The following is a 25,421-nucleotide window of genomic DNA, read 5'->3' as shown; positions in this document are numbered from 1 at the left end:
GACAACAATGAAAGAAGAAAAAAATTAAATAAGAAAGGAAAAAGAAATAAAAAAGAAGAAAAACATTAGAAAGATATAAAAAGAAGTAAAAAGTTCAGAGAAAAGACACAAAAAAGTAGGAAATGCATAAGAAAAAGGAAAAAGCTAGACAAAGTAAAAAGCTAGGACAAAAGAAGCAAAGGAAGAAAAACTAAAACAAAAAAGGAGAATGGAGAACAAAAGGAAAAAAGAAGTAAAAATCTAAAAAAAAATTGAAATAAAGTAAGAAAATAATAATAAGAAAAATAAATTTTAAAAAACAAGAAAAAAACTCAAGAACCAAAACAGGAGAAGAACCCAAATGCGTGACGTTTCTCACACAAGCTTTTATTTTACGGGAAAATGGGGCAGTCATGCACATTAACCCAAACGCCAGCGATTCGGCGATCGTTGGGCGGAAGACATAAGGCAGCAGTCTGGCGTAGAATGACAGGAAGACAGGCCGACGAGATCGATACCAATTGCCCGATCAGATATCGGACAGATGGGGTCGATACCCGAGAGGACGAGACAGACAGGATTGATATCAAAACTGGATATCGAAATTAAACAGGACAAACTAGACGGAAACAAAACTGGAGATCGATACTAAACAGGACAAAATAGACGGGAACAATACCGGACAGGAAACACAAGCAGGAAACCGGACGGAGTCTAAACCCACGTCTTGCGGGTGCAGAGGTTCGTTGACGGACTGACCACAGGCGAGTGAAAGGACTGAGCTTAAGTTGGACGGGGAACCAATCTGGTACCCAGCAGCAGCTGGCGCCAAATGAGCGGGATCAGGTAAATGTAATCAGTCATCATGACAACAAGAAAAAATAGCGGAAAAATTGGGAAAAAAGCAAGGAAAAATGTCTTTTTGGGGAATCCCTTTGTTTAGTATATTACCAATATTAATGTTAAATTATGCATAAACTGAATTAATATATTTTTTCAAATCTGTTAGTCTTCTAAATTCAATTTGCTTATTATCACTCTCACAATCCAGTGTACTTTTAACTCATTCTAACTTTGAACCTTTTTATATCAATCAACATTAAAGTCGAGCAATAGGAATCCCTGCGTAACACAACATGTCGATTAAAATTATTGACCTCAGTGCAAAACGAATAAACTGTGAAATACAATCATAAGCTGTACAATTTTTACATAAAGCTCATCGTGAAACACATTCCTGAAAAACACTTTAAATTAAAAAAAACATCAAATACAGAAAAATGTTGTCATGATTACTGATGCGAGGCACCTGTGCCCGCTCCTATGGCGCCAACTGCCTCTGATTCTGATTGGCTCCCCGTCACTATTTAAACCCACTCCATTCTGTCACCTGTTGTCAGTCCGTCTGCGAACCTCAGTTTACGCTAGGCAAGCGTTTCGACCCTGACTCACTCCTGTTTTGGCTCCCGGCTTCAACCCAGTTTTTTTTATCTTGACCACGTCTACTCTCCTCTCCTGGCTTTCGACTCATTGCTGATCTCGACCACGTTTTTTGCTCTCCTGTTCTGGCTACTGACCTGTTTTTCTGTTCCCGACACTGCCATCGCTCGCCACAGACGTCCCTCTTCCGCGTTCAGAGCGACCTGCTTCCCGCGCCCAGTGATCACCGGATCGTGGGTGCAACCCTTTCCCTTCTTCCAATAAAACTGAGAGAAACACAACGCAAATGGGTCCTGTCTCCGTTCTGGTCCTGACAGGTTTCTGTCTCTCAATAAATGGAATGAACATTTTAAGACTTGGGTGCCGAGGACCTTAACTTGTTTGGGTGTTTGGGCATTTTGGTTGGCCATGGTCCAAAAAATCTTGTGTGTTTTTTGCTACTTTTTCCCTTTTTTATTTTCTTTGTTTTTGTATGTGTTTGTCTTGCTGTCGGTCACCCTTTTTGAGGGATATGACCAGGGTAGACTGATAGATAGATAGTTAAACATTTTAAAACTGCATTTTGTATTGCCTTGGGTTGTCTCTGTGTGATATTAAAAACAGTTTGATAATCTGAAACCTTTGTGAGTGATACATATCCGAAAAACACTGAAATCAGGGAAGTGGCAGATACTTTTCCCCTTTTTTTGTGATTTTTTTTTCCCATTTTTGTCATGGTTGCCAAGGCGCCCAATTGGCCCCGCGCCAGCTGCAGCTTGTTGACAGATTGGCTTCCCCACTATTTAAACCCTGTCCTGTCAATCCCCTTTTGTCAGTCCCTCTGCGAACCTCTGTTTCTCAAGGTAAGCCTTTTTTCGACCCCTGACTCCTGCCTGTTCTATTTTTTCTCCTGCTTGTCTCTAGCTGCGGCCCGTTTTGATAGCTCAGGACGAGCGCGTCTTGGGATCAAGAGATCCCGGCTCCTCCGTGTTATATGTCGAAGTGTCCTTGGGCAAGACACTGAATCCCTAATGCCCCCAATAAGCAGGGCGGCGCCTAGCATGGCCGCTATTGGTGTGTGTGTGAATGGGTAAGTGTAAAGCACATTGTAAAGCGCTTTGGGAGGTCTTTGACTTGAAAAGCGCTGTAAAAAATGCAGACCATTTACCATTTCGACCACGTCTCAACGTTTTCAACTCTTATAGTGAAACAAACAAACAAAAAACAGCAACATATCAATAAAAATAGTTTTATTATTGATCTAGAAGCACCAGACAAAATTGAATACTTATTCTAGGAATGTAGTAACAGGAGACATGATGTGAAACAATTCCTTTGATGAATAACTGTTTCAGAGGATTCCAGTAACAAAGTCTTCAGAGCTGTGAAAAAAATACTTTATTAAATGGCTGAAGCTCATAAGTAGTATTTAAAACACAGTATATGTGTCACTTTAAATATTTACCTAAGCAAAAGCATTTTTCCTTTCAATGTTGCAGTGCAGGAAGTATGACCCCGGTGCAAGTCCCGAAGCCCACTCTGTATCCATCTCTTTCACAATGACCTGGGCAGAGAAAAGTACTTGTTCGACCTCTATGTATTTTATGTTCCGTGTACATAGTATTTAGAATAGTTGGTAAGCTGAAAAGGTGTGAGGGCTGACTATTCAGCCTGGCATTCTTTGAACAGTCTTTAAAAAATTCAGTCAGTGAAATATTCGCAGTGCTAGGCGATCAGCATCGCGACCTCGTAGCCCGCCTTTGCAGCATTTTCATTTAACCCGCAGGGTCTTGTGAAAAAGGGCTGCTGTGCTGTTATAACAGCTTCCTGTTGCTTCACCTTTACACTGGAAACGAATTCCAGTTGGATTTTTGTAGTCATCATGTTTCTACTGGCAGTGCCTTTTATATTATGTACTTTGAAAACAGCCACAGTTTCTTGGCAAAATAGGCAGACGCAGTTGTTTCGGATTTTGGTAAAATACTCAAGTTTTTAACTTTAATTTACTGATTTTAGCTAACCTGCATTGGCTCCCTGTTAGCTTAAGATGTGATTTTTAGGTTCTGTTGGTAGTATACAAAATCATGCATGGACTTGCTCCCTCATATCTTTCAGATTTAATTTCCCCCTATGTTCCGATCCGGAGCCTTCGCTCTGAAAACGCTGGTCTACAAGTAATGCCAAGAGCCAAGAAGAAATCCACAGGTTCGAGAGCATTCTCCCGGTGCTGTGGAATGCTCTTCCCCCTGAGATTCGATCTGCAACCTCAGTGGAAATGTTTAAATCTAAGCTTAAAACAGACTTCTATTCTATGGCATATGAATAACCTATAATTTATGTTGACAATATCTGTGTATTATTTGTCCTCATGTAGGTTTCAGATCAGGGGATGGTGTCGTAATAGTCTGTAGTTTGCAATAGTCTGTGGTCTGTGCAGCCCTTTGAGACTCTGTGATTAAGGGCTATAAAAATAAACCTGACTTGATCAACTTCCACTTTACACAGGCTAATCTATTACGCACAGAACCACACCCATGTCCTATAAAATACCGGCCTGCGAGTTCCAAAAACGGAATCATACACCTGGTAATGCAGATTTATCTGGGTTTTGGCTTACCTAATGACATGTAAACTTCACTTGAACAAGCTGACAGTGTTTCTATTTTGTTTTTCGACTTATTAGAAGGCAAATTCTGATTTGTAACCTGTAATGGTGACTTCATCTCCATCCCGTAGGAAGGTTCTGGTTTCTCCCCCACCGAGATCGATGCTCTTGGATCCCCTCCAGGATAATTCCAGCATGGAGCCAAAACTTTCTGGATCCTTTTGGGAGACAGGTAACACATACTGGAAATTAAATGGATGCCACATATTGACTGAATGGGATTTTATATAAATCATTTCTCCTTTATTAGTATTAGTAGTACTACTGTTATTTATTGATGTATTTTTTCAGGGGGCGATTATAAGTATTAGGTCATGCCAGTGTCTGAAACTCATGCGAAAAAGTTAGCGGACACCCGGGCAGACAACTCTGAAAAGTGGCCTGCCCCATTTTTCTCAACTTGAAACACAATAAGACGACTCATCGCAAAAAAAAAAAAAAAAACGTTGTTGAAAAGTATTAAGGAACTGATAATCAAAATATATAACAGAACAACACTTTAAAATGAAGGTTATCATAAATCTACTTATAACATTCATTGCATGTTTTCTGTCACGGGGCTGGAAGGAAATAAAAGTCGTCCAACACTCAGGGACAAAAACAAAAACAGGCTTAGAGGCAAACAGGAACTCAGACTAGGAATACTCACAAAACAGGCTTTTACTCAGAACGGGCAAGTACAGGTTTCCTCAAGTCAAACAGAACAGAATAATGCAAAGTAATGCAATGAACCCGCCACCGGCAATCCCCCAAAACCGCCTTTAAGAAGCACACACGCAAATTAGAAAATCTGCTACAGCCGGTGCCAAGGGCGACCATGCTACATGACAGTTTTCCATCTGCCATCTGTATGTACCTGTATTTACTCATCTTCAGTCGTCTGCTACAAGCCACGTGAACTCCTCTTTCCACGATACTTTTAATGTACGTTGACATTTTGTAGCGTCACAAATTTTGTTAGCTTCTTTTGAATCCTCCTTCTCGGGCTGAGGTTTTGGCTTGATTCCTTACCACTTATCCTTTTTTATTGTGTTCTCTGTGCGTCTACTTTGAAAAATGATGAATAAAGTTGTGGGCCACCCAGGCAGAGATGTTTTGTAAGTTGTATGCCCGACATAAATATGCACGCCCTGGGCGTCCGGGCAGACGTTATTTCAGACACTGGTCATGCTCTTTCTGGACAAATCTTTTACGTATAACCTATGGTTTTGCTTGTTTTTTTTATTGATACTCTCTATGTTTTGTGTAGTGTTACCCAATGCTAAATATTTCACATGTGGGTCAAGTGTAGAAGGTAGGGAATCTTTGATGTTCTGGAACACCAACCTCTCAAAGCATAGGTGCGTCAGGCCTGTAATCGTTAAAGCTCTTTACTTCTTGGGAATGGGAATGATGGTGGAGGTTTTAAGGCAGGATGGGATGGTGGCCTGTGATAGGGACTAGAAACTAGTCACTAGTTGAAGATTATTGTCCCCAAGTACCTACTCTGGTACTCCATCTGAACCAGCATGTCTGATTGAAACAAAAAAAGCTAGGAGATGCATTTCTATGCTAACGTTAGCATCCGTTGGAATGTAAACAGCCATCACAATGACGACAGTTAGCTATCTCAGGGGATAAGAAGGTTGTGACCAATGTTCCCTCTAATTTTCCACGGGTCTGAGCGTTCACACAAAGTCGTGAGCAACGCTTGAAACAACAGTGAGCAACAGCAATCCCAACTGTGGCAAGATGATTCATTATCAAACATGTCCAAAACTTGACATCAAGTTACATTTTGCCGAGTTTCCGGCAATGCAAAATGATTTTTCTCTTTTGAATGAATTGACTCATGTACTATTGCAAAAGTTGTACGGCCTACAAATGTCGTTTGTTCTTACAATTCTTTCACAAGATATCCATTTCTTTTTATTTCCTGATCTATTTTGTCGCATAATATTAACATTTTGGGGGGCTTATTTAGTCGGTTGTAAGATACAGAACTGTACTTAATCACATTTTTTTGTGGAAGAATGTTTGCAACAAGATACACTTGATATCATTGGAAATTATTTGAATGCAACACAAACTTTTTCTTCTTTTTTCCGTGTTTTTTTCTACTTTTTTGTTACTTTTTTCTTTTTGTTCTTTATTTACTTTTTTTCCTACATTTCTTTCTTTTTTTCTGGCTTTTTTTCTAAAATGTTCCTTCTTTTTTTCTCTTCCTTTTGTTTCTTTTTTTTCTCAGCTTTTCACTACTTTTTCATTTCGGTATTTTTTTCTTTTTTGTTTTATTCCGCCCCTTCCTTTAAGTCATGTTGTGCATAATTTTACATAATATTTGGTCATGTTGGGATTAAAGAAGCAAAAACAACCTGAAGAGCCGTTTAGGACCCGAAAGAGCCGGTTCCTTTTAGTGAGCCGAGCCGAAGAACCCGGTTCTCTACTAACTTTACTCAACTTCGTTCAACTTCGACTCGACTTCAAAATACCGCATTTAGGACACAACGTCAGGGGAACCCGTGTATTTTTACCTTCATGCACTGTAACCATGACTTAAGCCGCTTCTTAATTAGTAATTTTGTGCACTGAGAATGTGCAAGCAGTGCGCAAAAGAGGAAACACTGGTAGTGACAATGAATGTTTTGAAAGTACAGAGTTGTATTTTACCTTGAAAGTCATAATTAAGAAAAGTTTAACTTTTACAGTGATCTGATAAACTCACAGGTCCACTGATGGTGCCAGAAGCCAACAGGTCTCCAGGTCTGATGTTGCAGCCATTGACTGTGTGATGAGTGAGTTGCTGTTTCATTGTCCAGTACATGTACTGAAGAGAATTGATAAGATGAACATTAATGCAATATCATTTTTTTGAAGAAGCGGAGGCTGTGTAGTCCTTTGTGACATTTTATGATTAAGGGCTATACAAATAAATGTGACTTGACTTGACTTAACAATCGTGGGAACTCAAAGGAAGTTTTTTCCAACTATTTATTGACTGGTCTGGCAACAAGACACTTAATAACTATAGTTATTTTATCAACCAATTTTAGTTCAATGTCAGTCTGAACTATTATTTTTAATAACATTCAGTCAACCTCATGCTGTTATTATTCAATCTGTCAAGAACCAGAGCAGGATCAGGACCCAAGCGCGTGACGCTCGAACACAAGCCTTTTATTTTGCGGGAAATGGGGAGTCATGCACGATAGACAGGGGTCTGGCGTGGAAAGACTGGAAGCCAGAGACCGACGAGATTCCAATTGCCCGAGTTGATTTCGGTCAGATGGGGTCGATACAGACAGACAGGATGAATAATGAAACAGGATGTCGAAAATAAACAGGACAAACAAGACGGAAACGAAAACTGGAGAGAATAATAAACGGGACAAAAATAGATGGGAATGAAACTGGAAACTGATATTAAACAGGACAAAAATAGATGGGAATGAAACTGGAAACCGATATTAAACAGGACAAAAATAAACGGGAACAATACTGGACAGGAAATACCATGTCTTGCGGTGCAGAGGCTTGTTGACGGACTGACAAAGTAAGAGAGAGCGCACTGAGCTTAAAAAGACGAAAAGCCAATCTGTTAATCAGCCGCAGCTGGCGCCACACAGGCGGGGCCAATTGGGCGCCCTGGCAACCGTGACACAATCAAGTTTTGGTTGATTAAAAGCCAAATATTTTGGACTTTATTTCGGACTTGTGTTGACCTAATTTTATTTGTGAAGTTTTAGTCAATAATTTTTTTTTTATTATCTTTATAAGATTCTAGACAGGACAATAATTTTAGACTTTAAGATTACTTGTCATTAGATGTTATTGAACATTTCCATCTGGGATTAATTCACATAACAAGTTTCATTTTTGGGGGTGAAAAACAATGTTAAAGAATTATTCCAAGCATGGCCATTCTAAAATTTCAGATTCAAAGACAGGAGTTGAACAAAAACATACAGTAAAACTTTATCTTGTGAACTCTTTAATGAGAGAGCTTTGTATTTGTCTTATTTTCTTTAGTCACTGAAAATCCACACAGGTTTTAGTTTCAGTTGCTGTTTATTGAAGAGGGGTGCAGTTACAGACAAAACTGGAACTGAAATTAAGACTATTTAGGCACTATTATGTTAAGCATTAGCTTAGGGGGTAGAGTGCTTGTCTTGGGATCAAGAGGTTGCGGGTTCGATTCCTGGTTCTTCTGTGTTGTATGTCGAAGGGCCTTGGGAAAGACACTGCCCCCGATGGCAGGTAGTTGCCTTGCATGGCTGACACTGCTATTGGTTAGTTTGTGCAATGATTATTAACTAGTGTGCCGTGAGAGATCGTCAGGTGTGCTGTGAAAAATTATCCAATTTTTTTTAAATATCCAATTGAAAAAAACGTTTATGAATAGGCTGCACGGCGGCGCAGTGGTTAGCGCATGTGTGGCACAGTTCATGTCTTGGGAACCTCCTGCGTGGGTTCAAATCCAGCTACCGGACTTACTGTGCGGAGTTTGTATGTTCTCCCCGTGCTTGCGTGGGTTTCCTCCGGGCACTCCGGTTTCCTCCCACATTCCAAAAACATGCATGTCAGGTGAATTGGCCGGTCCAAATTGTCACTAGGTGTGAATGAGCGAATGAGTTGTCTGTCCCCGTGTGCCCTGCGATTGGCTGGCAACCAGTTCAGGGTGTCCCCTGCCCACTGCCCGATGATTGCTGGGATGGGCTCCAGCACCCTCGCGACCCTACTGAGGATAAGCGGTGTGGCTAATGAGATGAGATGAGATTTATGAATCATTTTTTTTAAATATGTCATTGTCGAGTGTCTAACTACAACACTGACTGAGTATGAATAAATTGAGAAATTATATTGTAATTAAATTTCCTGTTCAGTGTCATTTTATAACATTTTTGGTTAATGGTGTGCCGCAAAATGTTTCCATATTTTTGTCATATGTAACAAATGTACAATAGTAAAAGCAAGATCAGCATAGAGAATATTACCTTGAAGTTGGATTTGCATATTTTTGAAGATGTTTTCATTAGCTGTCCTAAGGGAGAAACCAAAAAAAATCATTCATTACTAGGGAAGCACCAAATTTTCGGCACCAAACATTTCTTTTCAACAGATTTGGCGATAGATCAGAATGTAAAAATATAATCTTCTTGTCTACAGTAGGTGGCGCTTCATGTTTTACCAAATATTTTCAATATGATGGCTTCAGTTCATAGAATAGAATAGAATATACCTTTATTATCATCGTTACAAAATGGGTTGAACATATTGTGACATGGGCAACCGGCACAGTTCTGAGTTCATGGGTTCAAATCCAGCTACCAACCTTCCTGTGCGGAGTTTGCAGGTTCTCCCCGTGCACTCCGGTTTCCTCCCACGTTCCAAAAACATGCATGTCAGGTTAATTGACCGGTCCAAATTGTCCTTAGGTGTGAATTAGCGAGCAAATTATCTGTCCCTGTGTGCCCTGCGACTGGCTGGCAACCAGTTCAGGGTGTCCCCTGCCCACTGCCCGGAGATGGCTGGGATGGGCTCCAGCACCCCCGCGACCCTACTGAAGATAAGCTGTACAGATAATGGATGGATGGATGGATGGATATTGTGACATTGAAATTGGACGTGGCACTCCAGTTTCGCATTTAACTGAGAGAATAAACAAAACCAAAAAGATAAAAGATAATTTACACAATATTTACACATGACTGTCAACATAGATGTGTGGTTTGGGATTTTTTGGGGACCTTGTATTGTGAGAAAAGCATTTTGTTATTTGTGGCAGGGCAAAAAAATGAAAATACAATTTGAAGCTCCACCACTAACTTTTAGTTTTTCTCAAAGTAAGAGATCGCACCAAGCCTTGGAGTGGTCCAGCTAAAGTTCGAAGTCAATCGAAGTGAATTTACCACATGGGAGCAACAGAAAAAAACTGATTTTTTTTCTCGAAATTGTCAACAATTGGACATTTAAACATACATAGATCTTTTCCTATTAATTTTGGGAAATAACCTTTATATAGTTGTTTGTGTATCTCAGGTGCTAATCTTAGTAGCTCTCTGGTAAAGGTGCAGGAAAAATGTTTGGGTACCTTCACATATTGACTAAAAAAAACAACATAAAATTCTATGAGTTCTACAGTATTTTTCGTACCCAATAAAAAAAATTACTTGGGAGAAGGAGAGTAATTTGCTTGTTTTTTGCAGTTAGGGCCTTTATAAATATTTGCCCAAAAAATACAATAGGAAAACAATAAACGCCCTCCACCCATAATTGTTAAATGTTAATGTTATTTTGAGGTGCATTCATTTGTAAAGTTACAAAAGGATTTCCCAATGAAAATTTTCCGGTTTTATTTACAGTTTACACAACAATATAATTCGGTGTGATTTTCAACAAATCCAGAGCATGTGTACCTGTGTTAGAGAACAAAGTCAGTAGGAAGGAAGCTATTCGGGAGAAAGAATAACTCGAAGCAACACATGGATGAGGTCCCCAAGAGTAAGTATGTGAGTAAGTTAGTGTGTGGGGGATGTTTTAAAAAAAATCACAGTGAAAGGAACTTATTTCCCACCATACCTTTTAGTGACACAAACAGATTGATGTTGAATGTGTATGGATCCTCATGTCGGAGGTAGGGGAGTGGTTGTGGATCCTGTAAGAAATGCAGGGGAGATAGCAGGGAAAGTTGGGTGATACATACAGTAAGTTAATTTTTATAGGAATTAAATATATTTATGCTGTACAGTAGGGTAGGGTAGGGTAGGGTCGGCCAGTCTGTAGGTTGGTAGGTAGTGAAGTTATATACTATTCTATACGCTGTTTTATTTCACTTATACTCAAAAATACTTGTCCTAAGTTTGACCTCAGCCTTGAATGCAACTATTCAGAAGCGTGTCGTAAACCGCTTTTGCTTTGGAATGTGTCTTTGGTTTCATTCTGTTCAAATAACAATTACATATCACCTCGCCTGGGGGGTTAGAATGTGTGTGTCGTGCCCCATTCTGTCCATGACTTATCACCCTTCTCCCATTCATGAAAGGACGAAGAAATCTGCAATCAGCTGCAGCTTGGTCATGGGGCGTGAACATTTCATCGCCATTTGTTATAAAAGTGGGCAACCCTGGATCCCCCGTCGTCTTCTGCACACGATTCTAAAATTGGCACAGGCAGAAAGACCTGATTTGTTCAACTCTTTGATCCGGCTAAATGAATTGATATGTGGACTACACTCGTCGTTCGGCTAATTAAATTTCTCCGACTTTTGAATTTGCTCCAACTGTGGGGGTTTAGACAAGACACGTGAAGTGTCTTCGGAGTCAGATTTCGGTTTAATAAATGTTAAAACCTTACGGTAGGTAGGTAGGTAGGTAGGTAGGTAGCGGGGGAGGTAGATAAAGATTTTTGCATTTGTGGTCAGTACCTGAATGGGATTCGGCTCCGCAAATGGTAACAAGGCCTCCATTGGAACCACCCAAGGTGAAATAGTTGTTCCAAAATTCTTGCCCAGGAAGGGACCCAAAGGAACATACTCCCAAGCTTGGATGTCCCGAGCTGAGGGGAGATTTAGACATGAACATGAGTGTCCCGGCACCCAAAATCGAGCAGAGATACCATTCATTCTTCTTATCCAATGTGATCATTTCTAAAACAAACATTCAATAGAAATTGTTTTTTTTTTACTAATTATACATTTCTGACCCGACAAACATAGATTAAATACAGTAAAAACATTGCTTTTATACCATTCGTTCATCAATAGGCCTACAGGAACTCAAAAACACGACAAAATACTGAAATAAATGACTAAATGCGTGACAAAATATATGACATAGTACACCAAAAAAAGGAAATACATAAATGACAAAATATGCGACACAATAACAAGGGAAAAAAAACTACAAGACAAAATACTGAAATAATAGAATAACAAAATGCGGTAATAAATAAATGAATTGCATTTCTGTCATCATTTTGGTTTTACATGACTTATTTACAGGGTTCATACAGGGGCGTGAAATCGCTTACATTTTCATGTTGTGTTTCAAAGATTGATTAGTGCTTGAATTTTAAATAAAGTGATTGTAAATGCTTGAAATTGTTGCCATGTTTCTCAACAAATCTGCTTAAAAAAAACGCTGACCCTGGTCTCCAGTGGCTTAGCTTTGCCATTGCAATTTTTCTGCCTTGGTGATAAACAGTAGCTGTCATTAGTTTGTAAGGCATTGCGATACTAAATATCATTTTAGTAATTTTCTAGTATTTTTGTAGTAGGCACGTGGCACTGACCGCACACATTTATTTTGCATTTATATTGAACGAGTGACAGTTGGGAAATATTCTTACCGCTCCAATCGTTCATGAGGACAACACCAAAGATGTGCTCATGGGCTTTTTCGATAGGGATGGGCTCTCCAAGCGAATTCCCCCCTCCGACAAAGAAAGCCTAGACACATCACACATGATATATGGATATCAAACATTAATATTAAAACCGTTTGAATTGTTTTACATGTTTATGTTGGAATTATATACATATATTTATCCTACAGTTTACATTAATATGTTATAAGTGTTCTCAGCCCTTTTTGAAGAGTTTTCAGCCCGTAAGCTGTTCTTCAAGGCCATGAGTTTTTTTTTGTACTGTCTGTCTCTTTATCTCACATACCAATGGGTGCAACTTGCCCTGGAATAATCTGTGTAATAATTTTCCTTTTATGCATGCAATAACTCAAGTTGTTTTTCACCGAAAGCCTTGAAAAAAGAAAGGAGGTGTCCAAACAGAAACCAGCTGTGATCATCGGGCGGAAAGCAAGGCGTGCGAAAGAAGATTAACTTTGCGTAGCAACAGTTAGAATGCGGTCTCAACCAGTTAGATAGAACCCCTCCCTTTAGAGAAGTTGAGACTTATGTACGATAGGGCAAACCCTAATAAAAAGAGGAAAGAGATGGAAGATTTCTTCAGAGTGATTTGGGAGATTGGCGGTATACAATCTTCGATCGTTCTCCTTGCAAGATATCTAAAAACGTATCAGATTCTCTATTGTCTTTTTATTTCAGAGCGTTTTATCATAAATGTTGGGGACTTAAACCTAACAGTTTATGATTTAAAAATCAAAATGTGATAAGATGATGGAAAGGGATACTTACCATCTCCAACTCAATGTCCAATTGCTTTGAAGGGCCGAAAAAGGAAGGTTTTGCTGGAACATAAGAAAGTAGCAGTCCTGTTAACTAAGACTACGTTTTTCCACTCGTGCCGTTCTGTAATCTAAGATATTCATCATCTGAATAACTTACTAAAGACGATCTTTACATAAGGAAACAGGAACCATGCGGCACGTTGTGTAATTCATAAACAAAAACAGAATGATTCGCCAAACCGGGGTTTGAACTGAGCAGAGGTGTGTCGAATTAACACACCTATGCCCAATAATTCCCGCGGCAATTGTAAGAGTTGTGATTGATCTGGAAGATGATCCCGGCATGTATATATATAACCCCGGTTGTTAGCATTATGAGTTAGCATAAAGTTTTTAACTCAGATGTTTCTGTCATTTTTTTACTTGCACACCCCAACGGAGCTTTTATCGTCGCCGGCGACTTTAATCGGGCATGTTTATGGACTGTACTTCCCAAATCCATTCAATACGTGGATTGAGCAATTAGGGAAAAAACACTGGACCGTGTGTACAGTAAGATCAAACATCCAGTTGGATCCCCCCATCTCTGTCTGTCCCTCACCCCCCTCAGACAACCCCCCCCCTCCGGAGGAAACAAAGCCTATACAACAAGGACAGTTAAAACATCTTCTTTGTTCCTTTATCTCTTTATTTTCCTTATCCTCACTGTAAAATGTGGAACTGGAGTCGTCCAATTTCGTTGTCAAAATATATCCCATGTTGTAACAATGACAATAAAGGTATATTCTATTCTATTCTAATCCTGAACCTTTTAAAAGGATGTTTTAAACAACACACGTGGCTGGATCATTTTGCTTTCTTCTACCATTGTCACCCAGGTTTTCACTTTTGATGAAAAAAAGTGGATAAAACGTTTCGCTACACATGATATCAAATTGATGACTCCTCATATGTGTTTGATTTTTGAAGGATGTGGGGGGAGCACGAACTGAGACAGGGGTGGTCGAAATGAGGGATTGTATGTCACGGTTGCCATGGCGCCCAATTAGCCCCACTCGTGTGGCGCCAGCTGCAGCCTGTTGACAGATTGGCTCCCTCTCAGTATTTAAACTCTGTCCTGTCAGTCCCCTTTTGTCGGTCCGTCTGCGAGTATCTGTATGTACACGGCAAGTCCTTTTTCGCCTGTTTTTTTGCTCCTGTTTGTCTCCTGTTACGATCTTTTTTTATCTCGACCACGTCTGCTCTCCCATCCCGAATTACGACCTGTTTTGATCTCGACCACGTCTGTTCTCCCGTGCCGAATAACGATCCGTTTTTGTTCTCGACCACGTCTACTCCCCTCTCCTGGCTTTCGACTTGTTTTCGATCCCATTCACGTTTTTGCTCTTCTATCCCGGCTACTGACCCGTTTTTTTCCGTTCCCGACACCGCCATCGCTCGCCAGGGAAGTCCCACTTCCGCATCTGAGCAACCTACTCCCCGCGACCAGCGATCTCCGGATCGTGTGTGCACTCCTTTCCCTTCTTCCCAATGAAGCTATGAGAAACGTTACACAAATGGGTCCTTTCTCCGTTCCGGTCCTGACATTGTATTGAATAACGAAAAGGAGGTACAAAGTACAAGTACAAATATGGGTTTACATAACATGGAAATATCCAAACTATAAACAAAGAAAAATTTGAAACAAAAGACAAAAACTGGAAATGGAAAATGCAGGGAGCAACGTAACAAAGAAACCAGGAACAAACAAACATGGCGTGGTGGTGGTGGTGGTGGTGGTGGTGGAAACAAAAATAAAAACCTTGATAACAATGGCAGAAGAAATGAAAATGACCCGACTGCATAAGATCTTCAAAACATCCTTTAAAAAGGTTCAGGATAATTGGGTGTGTGAAAATTGAACACACCTATGCCCAGTTCAAACCCCAGTTGGGGCCCCCTAGTCCTAGGAGGTGTATCAAACCCTAATACCAGCATTTCTGATGGTATGTGGATGTACTGTATTATTGCCCAAGGCAGGGACACCTTACACAAATGGAAATGCTCCATTAATGCGAAAAGATACAAACAGGTTTCGCTGCAACATCGGTAGCAATCCAAGGAACATCCTTGCTTTTTTCAGCATAGCAAAGTAATATTCCGCACGTTTTTTAAAAGTATGGATCTTCAATATAAAAGTGCAGGTACTACCAGCCTCTACCAGGACTTTCTCCCAACTGAAGTTGGTGTGGTACTACCAAGAGTAAAATATGAGAGACACTGGACTGCTGGAAGTTTCAAGAATTGATCTCCTCAGTTCCTAAACATTTCATCTGTTTTTTTTTATAAGGAAAAGAGAAGTAACCGTCCCGAGGCTCTACTGAGGATAAGCGGTGCAGATAATGGATGGATGGATGGATGGAGAAGTAACCTAATGCTGAGAAGGCCCATGTGCAAATTCATTTGCAAAGTGTTATTTTCTTCTAATATTAAATCACCGGTATTGACAATTGATTGGGTTAGATAGATAGATACTTTATTCGTCCCCGTAGGGAAATTCACACTTCCAGCAGTATCCTTTGTTGTTTATTAAAAGGATGGCCTTGGGGTGCTGTGTTGTAGTTTAGCAACAGCGGAGTGGATGACGTCACACGCTAGGCCAAAAATTCGACGTCCCTGTAGCAGATGGAAATCTTTTTGCCCAGGGTTACACCACCTCGTGTTCAGATAGATAGCGAGTCCGCCTCCTCTCCGCTTCCCGCTGGCTTTTGTGTCTCTGTCTGCCCTAACAGCGCTGGAGCCGGGTAGCTCCACGTTAGCGTCCGGGATGCGGGTTCCGTAAAACACAGCAAACTGCACTCCCTGTACGCTTTGATGTTTTTCACCACCACAGCAAGTCCGTCGGTCTTATTTGGTAGAGAGTTCACATTTCCCACGATTACGGACAATACCGAAGGCTTATAACGCCGCTAGCCGCTTAGCCTTAGCTCCGGCTCTGCATCCACGATAGGGCCCCCTCATCACGCCGGCACGAGAATTCTTCAGGGCAAGGAGTTGATTCTTCGAATAAACGCATTTTTGTGCGTTAAAACCCATAACCATAGGATAGAAAGTAATCCAAAGCTTAGTTGTCAAACGGGACCAAAAAGATAAGATAGAAGCCGGGTTTTGTAGGATGTAAAAATTGTTGAAAAAATCTGGACATTTACCATCTCAGATCAATATCTATAGAAATGACGTGCATGTTTAATTGATCCACATTTGGTCAGTATTGTCAAAAGCAGGAATAATTGAAAGTTTTGACACTATAAACGTACTCTGATCAGGTCTCATCTGGCCCATTGGTCGACGGATGGGCGTACCGGAAACAACAACCGATGATGCTCTACCGTGATATCCCACTGGAAGACTCAACCTACAAAAAAATAATGCAGTGACTGATGAATACAAATTTTCATAAAACCAGTTGTTTTTAACGTCAGAGATCAGCTAGGACTAAAATCTTTTGTGAAACATTGTCTGACCCTTGTCAGAATTGTACTGTTAAGAGAGGATTTAAATCACTCCTGTCACAGAAGAAACAAAAGTATTCTATTCAAAGGATGGTTCATGCGTTTAAGCATCAAGGTCTTAAACTTTACCAGTTTGGCATCAGGGCGTTTTCCTTTCCTCTAAACATGGTGCCAACGTTGGTTGCATGATCTTTGGATGAATAGAAGTCGGTGTAATCACCTGTAAAAATAAATCACATCATCGGAATCAATAAAATTGCTAAAAGGCTATTCTGGATAAAAGCAATAATTGGACTTGTCATCTTAATTAGCAAAACAAATATTCGGTGATGTAGGCAATAGGCAGCTACTGGTAAGTTATCCTAATGCATTCATACTACAGGATTTATGACAAATTCTATGTTATATTTGCTCCATCAGTTTGATAACATTATTTCTCAATTTGAATAACGAATATAAACTGCCATGTTTGGAATTATTTATCCGAATAGTATCCGACACCTAATGACTCGTAAAAATCGTGAAAAAGACAACCAAATGACAATTTACCGTATTTTCCACACTATAAGGCGCACCGGGTTATAGGGCGCACCCCCAAAAAATAGTTTTTGGTCCTACATCTTCCATAGATAAGGCGCACCGGATTATAAGGCGCTACAATGGGAACGTGGACAAAACACTCAGATAGTTCAGTCCAACTTATTACCCCCTTAACATTCCCAAAGCTTGCAAAGACGCAAATACGTGTCGAGAACACGTGCGGATGCGGTGTCCGTACGATGTCACTCAAATGCATGGTTCCAAATATCATTCGGAAGGTTACAGTCTTGGGATTCAAGAAATGCCAACCATTCCTTAGTTTCTATTTTCGCTCGCAACTTTATTGTGCATATGACAATAAACACTTGGAATTGAGTTTAATTTAAAAATAGACACTCCATTCCATCCATTATCTGCAACGCTTATCACAGAAACATCGAGTTCAGTCTGAAACAAGATACAGGGATAATATATATAGCCAGAGTAGCTCACCGAAGTCGTTGTGTTCATAATAATGTGCAGCCGTGGTCCTCTTATACACGTGAGTTTAGTAAATCCAGGAGAATAAAATATTTACAAATACAAAATAGTAAAAAAATGCTTTCTGTATGCCGTCAGCCACGTGCTATACGCATTCATCTTTTTCGGCCAATTGCAGGCTTTTTTTTGCCCCTTTAGCCTATGCCAGCCTGTAAATGATAAAAAGGATCCGCCCCCTTTACCTCCGAATAACTTTAGCCAATAGTGACTGATTCAAATGATGATTGACACATTGGTTTGCCAATGAAACGCCGGTAAATAAATCCCAGCATACACCGCGGACTACTTGGCGTTCGGGGGAAAATCGAGTCGGCGGCTGCTGCATTAGTTGCAAGACTTTGCGACTTAATATTGATCCATGTATAAGCCGCACTGTATTATAAGGCGCATGGTCAGCTTTTGAAAAAAATAAAGGCTTTTAGGTGCGCCTTATAGTGCGGAAAATACGGTAGATTAATCACTCTAATAACTGAAATCTTCTTTTAGTTCAAATAATATTTCTTCTGTGTTGCTTTCCTATGTATGTGTGTAAATTTACCAATATCTGCAGGAAGATGCATCGTTGCAGAACTCTGAGGTACAAAAGCCCTGGAGACAAAAAAAAGGACAGTATATATATTAATCAACAACAATCTCATTCATTGATCACAAACAACGTTCTTGATAGAGTCCGGCAAGAATTTTTTTCATCACCAATAGAATATCAAACTAAAAAAAAACGGAAATTTGTTGCGATTGAGAATATAAAAAAGGCGAAACAAATTTTAATAATAAAATTAAAACAGGAAAGCAAAGGACAGCATACACAGGGATCAGAATTTTCCGCGGATCCGCGGATTTCCGCTGTTTTTGAACCCCAAAGGCATTCCGACTTTTTCACTTTTTCTCTTGCGTAGCAAACAAATTCAAAATCCGACTGTCTCACTCTTTCCTTTATTGCTCTGGCGCACCCTGGCGGCCGTTAGAAAAATTGGCCGCATTGTCGCACAAGCTGCAGGGACTGATCCGCCCTGGTTTATTCCTGGACGCTGGCTATTTCAGCTGAAAATGAAAATCTCCATTCTGATCCCTGCATACATACGAACATCTTCTTTGATCTTTGTTCCTTATCTTCTTTGTTTTCTTTATCCTCACTGTAAAATGTGGACCTGGAGTGCCACGTCCAATTTTGTTGTCTCAATATATTCAACCCATGTTGTAACAATGACAATAAAGGTCTATTCTATTCTATTCTATACACCCGCTTTCATACGGGATTTGATTCTTTTGATCACAATTTACATTTCATGTCCATGAGGATCGACTGATAAATCGTGAGCTTTGCCGTTTGGCTCAGATCCTTTCTTATCACTACATACTGGTATAAGGTCTGTATGATGGCAGACGCTGTACCAATCTGCCTGGTCATCTCTTACTCCATCCTGTCCTCACTGAAGAACAAGACTTAGTTGAACTATTCCACTGGATCTAGGATTACATCCCCCACCCAGAGAAGGCATGCCACGGATTGGACGTCTGTTTTTCATTTCAGTTGCTTTACTGTCAGCTTTGAAGAGCTCCAGTGACTGTTGAAAATCCCGGGCTCAGAAACGAGTCATAAGCCAGGACGGGAGAGTAGACGTAGTCGGGATAAAAAATGGGTCGTAAGCCGGGACGGTAGAGCAGACGTGGTCAGGATCAAAGCAGGTCGTAGCCGGAGACAAACGGGAGCAAAAACGGGGTAGGGATGAGTAAGGGTCGAAAAAGGCTTGCCCTGTATACACAGAGGTTCGCAGACGGACTGACTACAGGGGACAGACAGGACTGGGTTCAAATAGTGACAGGGAGCCAATCAGAATCAGTAATCATGACAAAAGATGCACAGATGTGTTTTTGAAATAGCAGTGACAAAATACTATTGTTTAATTAATTAATTATTTTTGGGCTTCTAAATACGTAAACTCGTATTTTACATTACTCACAAGGATTTTATTCTAATGCACGTGTTTTGCTCCATTCTATGTTCCAGCTCCCTCAGGTAGTTAATTATTACACAGTGTCAATTTAAAGTAGTGGTTCTCAAATAAATGGGACGGGCTTCCCAGAAGGGGTGGCTCTGTCTAGGTAGGAAAGGGCGCATTTGACTTCGGAGAACTTTTTTTTTAACTCTTCCCGAGTAAAGCGCAATTTCACCTCCACGACACTAGGGCGCAGTGGCGTTTTTATCGGCAGAGCCTCAACGCAGTGGATTAAGCAAAGAGTAGAAGCATTGAGTATGAAGTGTAGATATAAAGTGGAGCTGACACTTAAGTGACCCCATGAAGAAAAGATGCAAAGACAGGTGAAGAGAGACGGGGTAAAGGGACAAACAAAATTCTCATCCGGAAAGCTAAGACGAGGATGTTTGACGAAGCGTACGTAGCAGTGCTGTCATGATTACTGATGCGGGGGTCCTGAGGACGCTGATTGGCTGCTGACCTCTTTTTAAACCCCCGCCTTCCTGCCAACATTTGTCAGATCGTCTGCAAACCTCAGTTACACGAGGCAAGCTTTTTGACTCCTGCTCGTTTTTGCTCCAGTCTGTTTCCTGGCTTTTTTTTACTCGTTTCGGCTCCTGACCTCGTATACTCTGTTTTCCCCAGTTTTTGACTCGCTTTGGCCCACGACCTCATCTACTCCAGTCTCCTGGTTTTTCGACTCGTTTCTGGCTCACGACTAACCTGGTTTTTCGTTCCCCACACCAACCTCGCTCGTCACGGAAGTCCCACTTCAGCGTTCAGAACGAACGGCTCCCCGCGACCACCGAGCTCCAGATCGTGTGTACCCTTCTTTCCCTTCTTCCCAATAAAACTTTGTGAAACGTTACGCTATTGGGTCCTGTCTCCATTCTGGTTTCTGACAAGTGCCCTGCGACCAGGGTTGGGTAGGTTTACTTTAACTTGATTACTTTCAATTACTTTTGGATTACTCCAATACCAAATATGCTAATAAAAGACAAAATAAACTCAATATGAATAAAATGATGACTCACAACATGTGGTAAGCTTTCTCTCCTGGCTTTGATCTCTTGGATCTCCGGCAAAACGAACATAAAATGTGACAGAAACAAAATGAAAATACATCCAAACAGCTTGCAACATCATTTTTGCCGTTCCGTGTATTCCGTTACTCCCCAAGCCTGCACAAAATTTAGTCATTTTATTCATATTTAGTTGATTTTGTCTTTTATTAGCATATTTGGTATTGGAGTCATCCAAAAGTAATTGAAAGTAATATAGTTAAAGTACCCTGCCCAACCCTGACTGCGACCACATAGCAGGACGAGCAAAGACGATCGAGTTTGCTATGTTAAAAATGTTGGCGGCGGACAACCTGAACCCAAATAAATTAAGCTGTCACTTTAAGACATTATAACCCAATCACGCTGATATGACACTTGAGTTTTTTTCAGCGAAAATATGCCAAAAAGTTTCGTTACGATTAAAATTCGATGGAGAGGCTAACTTGGTTTAATCGTCAAACCTGGCTGTACGTGATGCCACGTAGCATAATGTTTAATCATTAAAAGCAGGCACCCGTTGAAAAAGATGAACTCTACTGACTTACCGACTCCGTAGACTACAGTCGTCTCTCAGACTGCTTTCGTTGGCTGAGAGCAAAAACTGCAAAGTACTTCTGGTCTCCTTCCACGCTTCATATCCCAGACCCATGAATGCATTGAGTGTAGACTGACAAATGAAAAATAACGAACAGTAAAACACAACTTTATAACTGTCAACCTGCGAGACATTGTGACCTTACTAACGTCTCAATTTTTCCTTACTGAGAAATTTCACGTGTAAACGTTAATACTTTTAACGCGTGACAACAAATTTCTAGCAATAATCAAGAATGTTCTGAGATGGACTAGTTGATTGAGGAGAAAGAAAAAGAGAAAGAAATAAGATAAAGAGAGGGAGAGAAAATGAGAGCGTGTGGGACAAGGAAATACAGAAATGGGGAAGAGAGAGAGAGAAAGGGAGAGAGAGAGAAAGAGAGCAACAACGTGATAGAAAAAAAGATAACGAGAGAAATAGGGAGAGAGGGGGAAACAGAGAGAGAAAGAAAGAAACCCAAAGAGAACGTGAAAGAGAGAAGGAGAGAAGGGGAAAGCAAGAGAGAGAAACTGAGTAAAGAGGGAGAAAAGGAAAAAAGGAAGAAGGAACAAAAGAAGATGAAAAGACATGATGAGAGAAAGAGACAAAGAGGAACAAATTAAGGGAAAAAGAGAGACAGAGAGAGTAAAAAAGAGAGTGAGAGAAGAAGGGAGGAAGAGAGAGAGAGAGAGAGAGAGAGAGAGAAAGAAATACAACTACAGCGTCTTTGTGAGAGGCACCTGGCTTTGGCAACATCAAGTGGACATATTTCAACCTGCACCTTGTTTTTCTCTTGCGCTTCTTTGAGTGTTGTCTTGCGGGCCGGATTCAATCCCTTGGCGGGCCTGATCTGACCCAGGGGCCGCTTGTTTGACACCCCTGTTGTAGAGCATTGTGGTTTTGTTTTGTTGTGGACAACTATTCATTTGATGGGTTCAGTTGATAGCATTGCCCGTCATTGTCACGGTTGCCATGTTGCCCAATTGGCCCCGCCCATGTGGCGCCAGCTGCGGCTCGTTAACAGATTGGCTTTCTGTCTATTTTAAGCTCAGCGCTGTCACGCTTCCTGTGTCAGCCTGTCAACTAACCTCTGCCCCGCAAGACGTGGGTTTTGACTCGATCCTGTTTCCTATTGGCATTTCCTGTCCGGTATTGTTCCTGTTTATTTTTGTCCTGTTTAATAACAGTTTTCAGTTTAGTTCCTGTCTTTTTTTTGTCCTGTCCATTATTCTATCCAGTTTTAATTTCCGTCTTGTTTATTTTTGATATTCTGTTTCATCAGATCAGGCCCGCTAAGGGATTCAATCCTACCCGCGAGGAAAGCACAAGAGAAAAACGAGGTGCCGGTTGAAATATGTCCACTTGATGTTGCCAAAGCCAGGTGCCTCTCACAAACGCTGTATTTCTTTCTTTCTCTCTCTCTCTCTCTCTCTCTCTCTCTCTCTCTCTCTCTCTCTCTCCCTTTTTCTCTCTCTCTCTCTCTTTCTCTTACTTAGTTCCTCTTTGTCTCTTTCTCTCTCTGTCTTTTTACCTTATTTTGCTCTCTCTTCCTTTTTACCTCTTCTCTCTCTTTTCGCTCTTTCTCTCTTTTTTTATATTTTTCTTTGGATTTATTTATTTCTCCCTTTCTTGCCCCCTCTCTCACTATTTCTCCTTTTATCTCATTTGTTTCTTACGCTCTCTTTCTCTCTCTCTCTCTTCTCTGTTTCTCCCTTTCTCTCTTACTTTTTCACCCTCTCTCTTTTTCTCTTCCTCACTTTCTCTTATGTCTTTATCTCTCTCTTTTTCTTTCTCTCTAATCTACTAGTCTGGCCCCCGAGAGAATGTTTGTTCTATCGTGTGACCCCCGAGGTAAAATGAGTATGACACCCCCGGTTTACATGATTTGTCTTAAGCAAATCTAAATAAACATGGACAGCTGTGACTTCAAAATTTGCATTGGTTAGGCGGCACGGCAGCTGGGTGGTTAACGCACAGCCCCACGGTGTGGATGTTCAGGGTTCAAGTCCAACTACCGCTGCCTCCCTGTGCGGAGTTTGCATGTTCTCCCCGTGCTTGCGTGGGTTTCCTCCAGGCACTCCGGTTTCCTCCCACATTCCCAAAAATATGCATGTCAAGTTAATGGCCGGTCCAAATTGTCCCTAGGTGTGAATGAGCGAGTGAGTTGTCTGTCTCTATGTGCCCTGTGATAGGCTGGCAACCAGTTGAGGGTGTCCCTTGCCCACTGCCCGGAGATAGCTGGGATGGGCTCCAGCACCCCGCGACCCTACTGAGGATAGGTGCTGCAGATAAGCGCTTTTGCCATTATTTTGACACTGAAGTTAAACTTTTTGAAAATTATGCAGCCCAGGCAATACATTTATACTTGGGCAACTCCTGCCACCTTGTGGTTAACTGTAATCATAACAAAATAGGACTTCATGTATCAATATTCTCATTTATACATCAAGTGCCATTCTAGTCTGGTTGCATGTTTGCACAGCCGTAGATTTTTGGTTCATTTTTATGTTTCCCGGACAAACTTTCCTGTGTAAAAATGCAAAAATCGTACAGAAGACGGCAAAATTGACAGGTATGCAACATTAAGTATACATACCTGTCAAGGTCCAGGGCTCCATGCCCTTACAAAATGTCGTATTTTCCCTTAAAAAATAAAAAATAATCTTACACCATATTTTTTTTTCCAGACATGTTTATCTATGTAGTTTAACATGTTATATTGTACATGTGTTTCGTTATATCATTTATATTGTTAATTAACATTTTGTTGAGAGATCCTGAGTTGCTCAACATGAATGAGGTTTATTATGAAAAAAAGTTCAAAAACTAAGTAGCTTGGATGTTAACTGTAGAAGGAAAAAATACATGCAAATAGAATGAAGTAGAATAATACATTTTCTTATTCAAATTATGAATTCATTTTCTGCATTCAATTATTGTTGGTAATATACTGATTAAAGGGATAACCACCAACCTGTATTTTTTTCATTTTCTCATTTCATACTTCCTTTTTTTCTTAACTTCTTTATACAACATAATATTTCGTAGTATAATGCATCAAAGCAAGTGAGCTGTTGGACAGCCGGCTCTCTTTAATGAGTTGAGCCGAAAATGCCGGTTCTCTAAAAAGAGATGGACTTCCTTTCACTACAAAAACTACCACATGAAATCCGAGGCGGCAGACGCATATATCAAACCGCTCGCTTCGTTTGCAACGGAAAAAAAAAACATACTGAGATAGAGGATACCGCAGCGAACTCGTTTGACTTGATTGATTTGCCGTTTGGTGATAGTCGGTGTATACCGGATGGTACCCATCATTGACAAATTTGTGTTTTTCCCTACAGATTGTCTTGTACGTGGTACACTTCTTAAAATGCATAATAAACACACTTTGTACGGCAAAAACGTACAGGTTGACAGGTCCGGTCCAATACTGATAAACAATCCAATATATTATTTTATATGTCATTGTGTTTAACTACAGATAGCAAAGTGGATCGGAAAACAATATTTGGAGTCAATTAAGCAGTATATGGGAGTTTCTGGGAGTGTATTATAGGACAAGTATAAATACTACAAAACATAATACTGTTTTAATTATAATAACGCTATGGCAATTGAGAATGACATGCAAAAGTTCTGTCCTTACCTGTTGAAAGACATCCTGATGTTTAGACATCACTGGCCCTTTAAACAATGTGAGTATCACACTCAGGTCCAGTATTTGGTCTCCGATGGCCACCCCAATGCGACGTTTGGGCTGAGGAAACCCAAAAATGGCGCAATTAACAATCATTTCATCTCACCGTGCGATTAGGATAAAACAAAACCCCACTTACATTGTCCAAAGTGGAGAATACACCATAGGGTAAATTTTGGAATGAAAAATCAGAAGCAGGGTTGATTTTGATAAAAGACATTTTTGCTCCGGAGTAGGAAACAGAGTGACTGAGTTGGCGATATAAGTTAGTGTTTGCAGATGTTGCAGCCTTTGAACCGAAACGCCCACCACTCCTCAGCCAATCACAAGCGACCAATGGAATCCATC

At 40.5% G+C, this 25,421-nt stretch overlaps 1 protein-coding gene and 1 long non-coding RNA gene across 4 annotated transcripts in view; one reads left to right on the top strand and one right to left on the bottom strand.

Moving 5' to 3' along the window:
- LOC148366732 (uncharacterized) overlaps positions 1–7,067 on the top strand; it is a 10,486-nt gene extending 3,419 nt beyond the window's left edge. For both annotated transcript variants that reach the window (XR_015850237.1, XR_015850238.1), the window contains 2 exons: positions 4,135–4,235; positions 6,770–7,067. This is a non-coding gene — a long non-coding RNA (uncharacterized LOC148366732). The remainder of the gene's footprint in view (positions 1–4,134; positions 4,236–6,769) is intronic.
- On the bottom strand, positions 2,632–25,421 carry fah (fumarylacetoacetate hydrolase (fumarylacetoacetase)). 2 transcript variants are annotated; one of them, XM_088333529.1, is made up of 15 exons: positions 25,213–25,381; positions 25,023–25,133; positions 21,342–21,463; positions 18,295–18,344; positions 16,806–16,896; positions 16,482–16,579; positions 13,193–13,245; positions 12,389–12,488; positions 11,466–11,596; positions 10,622–10,697; positions 9,037–9,083; positions 6,768–6,869; positions 4,104–4,221; positions 2,864–2,962; positions 2,632–2,780 (listed from the first exon to the last, which is right to left on the bottom strand). In XM_088333529.1, the coding sequence occupies exons 1-14, from the start codon at positions 25,291–25,293 to the stop codon at positions 2,886–2,888; spliced, it is 1,257 nt and encodes a 418-aa protein (XP_088189655.1). In that variant the 5' UTR covers positions 25,294–25,381; the 3' UTR covers positions 2,632–2,780; positions 2,864–2,885. The 2 variants fall into 2 exon arrangements, with proteins under 2 accessions (XP_088189655.1, XP_088189656.1); XM_088333530.1 differs by lacking the exon at positions 21,342–21,463 and having other exon boundaries at positions 18,295–18,328; positions 25,213–25,421.

The sequence above is a fragment of the Urocampus carinirostris genome, chromosome 4 (genome assembly GCF_059441175.1).
Source record: "Urocampus carinirostris isolate Australia breed hairy pipefish chromosome 4, RoL_Ucar_1.0, whole genome shotgun sequence".
Lineage (NCBI taxonomy): Eukaryota > Metazoa > Chordata > Actinopteri > Syngnathiformes > Syngnathidae > Urocampus > Urocampus carinirostris.
This window is presented reverse-complemented; position numbering and strand designations above follow the sequence as displayed.